General features: G+C 46.7%; 1 protein-coding gene across 1 annotated transcript; it reads left to right on the top strand.

Moving 5' to 3' along the window:
* Positions 1-255: 255 nt before the first annotated feature.
* On the top strand, positions 256-3,153 carry LOC103266075 (inter-alpha-trypsin inhibitor heavy chain H6-like; the record flags this gene model as incomplete). The annotated part of the gene is given in 4 exon segments (XM_008063724.1): positions 256-427; positions 1,128-2,675; positions 2,678-3,079; positions 3,082-3,153. Coding segments are annotated over 4 exon segments (2,194 nt in total), but the record flags the coding sequence as incomplete, so codon positions are not given.
* Positions 3,154-6,689: the final 3,536 nt, after the last annotated feature.

The raw sequence follows: 6,689 nt of genomic DNA, 5'->3' as shown, positions 1-6,689 counted from the left end.
CCAGGCGGGTCTCGAACCCGCGGGCTCAGGCAATCCACTCACCTCAGCCTCCCAAATTCTTGGAATTACAGGCTGAGCCACCAAGCCCGGCCACAGTGCATTTTCACCTGAGAATTCTAGATTCACAGAGTGCTGAGTCCGAGGATTTTAAAACCATACAACACTTAGACCTTAGTGCTTTGTAAAGAAAGAACCCTTCAAGCTCCTTGACCCCAAGTCTTGTCCCATCCCCTCCGTTTCATCCATATCCCGCAGACTAAAAAGGCCATGAATGTGATCCTCAGTGACCTGCGAGCCAGCGACTACTTCAACATCATCTCCTTTTCTGATACTGTTAGTGTCTGGGAAGCTGGAGGCTCAATCCAGGCCACCGTCCAGAATGTCCACAGTGCCAAGGACTACCTGGGGCGCATGGAAGCTGATGGCTGTAAGTGTTGGACCTACCCACCCAAATAGGCAGGCTTGGTGATGTGAGAAATTCTTGAAATGGTCTCTTCGTTTCCCCATCCTCTTCATCTCTCGCAGTGTCTGAACTATCACGACTGCATTTTACACAAATCTGTCCCTTGATCTTCTGTGCTCTCCTCCCATCTCCCTTTCCTCGTGGGAAGAGAACAGCTGATTGTCCATGTAACTCGAGGCACATGTTTCTTTGACCTCAGCATCCTACCCTTTACTACAACTTTCTTTAAGTCAATACTCTAGATATTTATTTCCAGGCATTTGAATAAGCTGTTGCCTTGATTCTAGTTTTTGACCAACGATCTCTCAGGCAATGACTGAAGTCCCCCCACCCACACACCACCACCTGTCAACTCAGCCCTTTCTTCTCCTGTAGCAAGAAGGTGGGGCTGCTATCCTTGGGGATGAGACATCCCCCCAGGAAACAGGCAGAGAACAGTATAAGACGGGGAGTGATAAAAGCCAAGGATACGTGGACCCGTCTGTCTGAACTCGGGGAGTTGGGGCGGAGGCAGGGGAGTTGGAAAGGAGAAGCAGCAGACACAGCCTGAGCAAAGATGAAGGGATGTGACTGAGCTTGGGAGGTTGGTGAGGTGCCCAGTGTGCCCTGCGACGGGAGTAGAGGTTACCAGAAAAGAGGGTCTCACAGTCTGCTCTCCAATTAGGGACCAACATCAATGCAGCTCTGCTGGCAGCTGCTTCGGTGCTGAACCATAGCAACCAGGAGCCTGGGAGGAGCCCCAGTGTGGGGAGGATCCCTCTTATCATCTTCCTGACAGATGGGGAGCCCACAGCCGGCGTGACGACCCCCAGTGTGATCCTCTCCAATGTCCGTCAGGCACTAGGCCACAGGGTGTCCCTTTTCAGCTTGGCCTTTGGGGATGATGCTGACTTCCCACTGCTACGTCGCCTGTCTCTGGAGAACCGGGGAGATGCCCGGCGTATATACGAGCACACCGACGCGGCCCTCCAGCTGGAGGGCCTCTATGAGGACATCTCCATGCCTCTGCTGGCAGATGTGCATCTGGACTACTTGGGAGGCTTGGTTGGAGCCTCCCCTCAGACCCTTTTTCCTAACTACTTTGGTGGCTCAGAGCTGGTGGTGGCAGGCCAGGTGCAGCCAGGTGAACAGGAGCTGGGCATCCATTTGGCAGCCCGTGGCCCCAAAGGTCAGCTTCTCATGGCCCACCACAGTGAAAAGGCTACCAACAGCAGCCAGAAGGCCTTTGGTTGCCCGGGGGAGCCAGTTCCCGTTGTGGCCCGCTTCATCCGCCGCCTCTGGGCCTATGTCACCATCGGGCAGCTGCTGGATGCACGCTTCCAAGCCCGCGACACCACCACTCGGCGCCTGCTGGCTGCCACCGTCCTCAACCTGTCCCTTGAGTACAACTTTGTCACACCTCTGACTTCACTAGTCATGGTGCAGCCCAAGGAGGCCAATGAGGAGGCCAGGAGGCAGACCCCCACCACAGCCGAGCTAGATGCCATCATGCCTTCACCCAGCAGCAGTCATGGACTAGGGGCGGGCACAGCCCAGCCTGTCTTGGTGCCCAAGGTCTCCCCCAAATCAATGCCTGTGAAACCAAAGCTCTACTTATCCTCAACTGCTACTGTCTCTGCCAAGATGCCCAGTTCCAAGGAGTTGGAGCCATTGGGACAGAACCCGAGTACCCCATCAAGCCCAGAACACCCGAAGCCCCAAACTCCAGCCCAACAGGATTCTGATACCTTGACCCAACCAACTCTCAGGACGAAGCCTGCTGTCTTTGTGCCCTCAAACTCTGGTTGTCTGTTGCCTCTGAAGCCCAGCGCTTCGGCACACCAGAAGCCTGATATTGTACTGCCCACAAATTCCAAGACGCAGGTCCCACTTCTGAATCTCGGCATCCCAGCCCCCTCCAAATCTAGCATGGTAAAACATGTTACTCCACTGCATTCTAAACCTGGTGCTTCACCACACCCCCAACCTGAGGTATTCACACCACAGTCACCCAAAGGCCTGCCACAGCCCAGACCTAGAGTCTCCACACTTCAGATTCGCCAAAACCCACCACGCACCAGACCTAGGGCTCCTGCTCCCAAGACCCCAAACAACCAGGCACACCCCACACCTGGGATCCTTTTACCCAAGATCCCTAAAATCTTATCACCCCTTAAATCTAGTGCCCCACTACAGCAAACTTCCACAAGTCTATCACTTTCTAAGATGGGGATCTCAATGCCCATACACACGAAATTCCGCAGTCTCCTAGACCTGCCAGACCCGGGCCCCCACCTCCTCAGAGCCTAAGTATATCCCCGTACCCAAGTTCCACAGGTTCTAGCAGTGCCACGACCACCTCTGTCCTTGGAGAACCTCTCCCCACCACTCCTTTTACCCCTACCCTGCCTCCTGGAAGGCCCTGGAATCAGCATGACCAGCTGCTGGGGCCTCAGAGCACCAGGCAAATTCTGGGGTCATCTGGGCCAGAAGTCCCAACAATGAGTTTACCCAACAGCTCCAGGCCTACGCCAGAAGGCAACCCTCCAAACCTGCCAATCTTGCTGCCTTCCAGCAACCTCCCTGAGGCCATCAGTCTCCTCCTTCTCCCTGGGGAGCTAAAACTGCTGTCTGCGTCAAATTGGAGTCCTAGTTTGTGGAGTCCTTGAACTCACCAGCTTTCTATACCTTCCTCACTCCAGACAAAGATGGTGAGTGCCATGGGCAAGAGGTCAGGTCATTAGGGGATGGTATGAATGAACAGTACCAGAACTGGGAGTCTACAAGACTTGCACAGACTCTGGTGATAGGACAGCTGCAGGTTTGCTTGTTTTGGAACTTTGGACCAGTTAATTAACTTCTCTGGGCCTTGATACATAGGCACAGAATTAAAAGGTTTGTGAGAGGCGGGATGTTAATGCTGGGAAGGCTGAACAGAAACAAAGTGACCAAGCCTTAGATTTGACATTTGTTTTGTTGGACAAGAGAATTGTTGATGCTTCCCAAGCAGGAGAGGGGTGCAGTCGTATATATTGGAGCATCATTGGATAAAGTAGGTCTGACTGGCTTTTCTGTGCTGTCAGAATGAACATTTAAAGAGTAATTATATGTTTTCCAAAACAAAATGACTTTATTTGTAGAGATATAGGTTGATTAAAAGCAAAGGAATTTAGAAAGATATCACATGCTAACACAAATCTAAAAAAAGTTCAGGTAACTATTTTAGTTAAAGTCAAAGTAAACTTCTCAGCAAGGAAGTGATTTATTATTAGTTTATTTATTGAAAAGGAAAGGTATGTGCAAAATATCAAGACCAGCTAATGAAAGAAATATTATATTTAAGAGTGTAGTAATATCTCCTATAGCTGAACTTTGAAAAGAAGCTATGAAAACTTGAAGTAGTAGATTGACATTTTTAGGGAATTAATAAAAGCAAGCCAAGTTAGCATTTAGCAAAAATATTCTTCAGAAATAAATGTAACATAACAGCATTTTCAGAGAAGCAAATACTGACAGGATTTATTGCCAGCAATGTCAAACTGTAAGAAATATTAATGGATCTTCTTTATGCTAAAGTAAATGAATCCAGATGTATGAACTGAACTGGAGGAAGGAGTGTAAGTTTCTTGGAAAAGATACTTTTTGGATAAATATAAAAGAATACTAACTGAAGTAGCAATATTAAATTTTTTGCTATGGAATTTATCACACGTAGAAGTAAAATATATTTAAACAATAGTGTAAAAGGCAATAAAAAGATAAATACATTTCAAGTGTTTTATGGTTTTGTCATTGTTTGGAAAGTGGTGAAACTACTATTAAAATAGACTTGGAGAGGATCCAAGATGACCAACACGGAGTAGCAGACTGGTGCCTCTCTTGTGAGCAATGCAGAGAGTAAGGACCCAGCTGCTGAATGAAAGAGGCACTCTGAACAGTTTTGGATTGGTGAAGCACCCTGCACCTAGCAAGGGTCTCTATGAACACATAGAAACCAGAAAGCAATGGCAGATGCTGGAACCTGGGCATCCCATCCCCAGTCAAGCATCAGGCTCTCACAAGAAATGAAACCTTTCCCAATGAATGAGAGGAGGTGAGTGGTCCTAAGATGTTTTAGGTTGGTGTTCTCCCTCTCAACCACATACTCCACACAGCAGGAGTCCTGGTCAGGGCACAGCAGGGTGGGTGATCAGAGCTCAAGACAAAGGGGAACAAAACCCACGCTTGGACAGTCATGAAAATCCACCCTTTGCCAGCAGTTCCTGGTGGCCCACTCCAAGGTTGGAAAATTTCACCTACAGTTTGAACCAGACTGGTGTTTGTGGTGACTGGTGCAGCTAGCCACTCACTAGATCAGAAGGAATCACTTCCCAACCATGTGGGCCCACAGAGTGGATCCTTACTTCCATGGCAAAGAACTTCCTCTTTTTTCACTCAGTGTCACTTGAATAGGGAGGGAGCAGCATGAAGGACAACCAAAGGCTTTCTCATTGGGAAGTCTTCTGGGTCACAAACCGCAGATGGCAGACAGTGACCCATCCCTTCACCTGCTCTCTGCAGAGTGCTTGCATGAGGGGCAAAAAACCAACCCTACCAACTTAACAGTGGGAGAGAAAATCTCTGACAGAGAGGCCTATCACAGGATGGGGCAAGGAGAAGTAAATGCCTCTTTCTCTTTCACAGAATGACCTACGTTGAATGACAGAAAGGGCCTTAGAACAGAGGGTCATTGATAAGCATCAGAGCAACAAAACCAAGGAGGAATTACAGAGAGGGAAGAAAGGAATGTCACAAATGAGGAAAAATAAATGAAAAAATACAAGCAATCCTCAGAGTCTTAAAGAAACAGCACCCAAAAAAGCAGCTATAAGTGCACAAACAATAGGAACTCCCCAGAATGACCTGCCCAAGAGGACAGCCACAGAAATCAGAGATTGGATGTCTAAGATGAAGAGTGAACAGGAGAAACTAGAAGCAAAACTCGTCAAAATCAAACAGGATGTAAAAGCAGAGTTGGCGAATTTCAGAAAGATTCATTCTGAAATAATGGAAATGAAAACTTCATTCAGGAAATTAAAAATTCAGTAACAAGCATATGGAGCAGGATCAACCAAGCAGAGGAAAGTATCTCAGAGTTTGAAGATCAAAATATGGAACTAACCTGTCTGTCAAAAACAAAGAAAAAAGGCTCAAAAAGAAGAGCAAAGCCTCTGAGAAATGTGGAACTATATCAAGAAGCCAAACCAATGCCTGATTGGCATCCCTGGATCAAAGTAATAACTGAGAACACCAAGGAATAAGCATTCCATGAGGTCATCCAAGAAAACTTCCTACATCTTGCTAGAAAGGTGACCATTCAAGCACAAGAGATTCAGAGAGACCCCACGAGGTATCACATGAGAAGACCATCCCCAAATCCTATAGTAATCTGCCTCTACAAAGTAAGCATGAAAGAACAAATCCTAAAGGCAGCAAGAGAGAAAGGTCAGACCACCTACTGGGAGATACCCATCAGAATCACTCCAGAATTATCTGCAGAAACACAACAAGCCAGAAGGGACTGGAATCCAATTTTTAATGTTCTTAAAGATAAGCAATACCGGCCAAGAATTTTCTGCCCCACTAATCTACACTTCATCTGTAATGGAGAACTAGTATCCATCTGTAATGGAGAATTAGTATCCTTCTCAGACATCCAATCCCTAAGAGAATATGCTACCTCCAGACCAATCCTTCAGGAGATGTTTAAGAAGGTGTTAAAACACAAATAAAAGAGAAGGGTCATATGCATCACAAAAGTACAGGCAAGCACAGAGTTAACAGCATACAGAACATTCACAAAAGTGAAAATACACACACATGTAAGTACAAAAGTAAAAAAAGGAAGCAAAGCAACCCTCTAAGAGCCCTATGACAAATAGAAAATACCATTTATAACTAATTTGAATGCAAATGGGCTGAATGCATCACTGAAGAGACATAGGGTGGCAAAATGGATAAAGAAGCGTGGTCCAACAGACTGTGCCTCAAGAAACTAATCTCACTGTAAAGGGCTATCACAAGCTCTAAGTTAAAGACTAGAAAATGATCTTTCAGGCAAATGAAAAACAGATGAGAACAGGTGTAGCTGTTCTGATATCAGACAAAGAAGACTTCAAACCATCAAAAGTTAAAAAGGACACAGAAGTACACTACATAATGGTAAAAGGATCAATTCAAGAGGAATAAATATCCATCTTAAACATAT

The sequence above is a fragment of the Carlito syrichta genome, unplaced genomic scaffold (genome assembly GCF_000164805.1).
Source record: "Carlito syrichta isolate Samal-C Ts95f unplaced genomic scaffold, Tarsius_syrichta-2.0.1 Scaffold99362, whole genome shotgun sequence".
NCBI classification, from domain to species: Eukaryota; Metazoa; Chordata; class Mammalia; order Primates; family Tarsiidae; genus Carlito; species Carlito syrichta.
The sequence above is the reverse complement of the archived record's forward strand: the minus strand, read 5'-3'. Positions and strand labels throughout refer to the sequence as shown.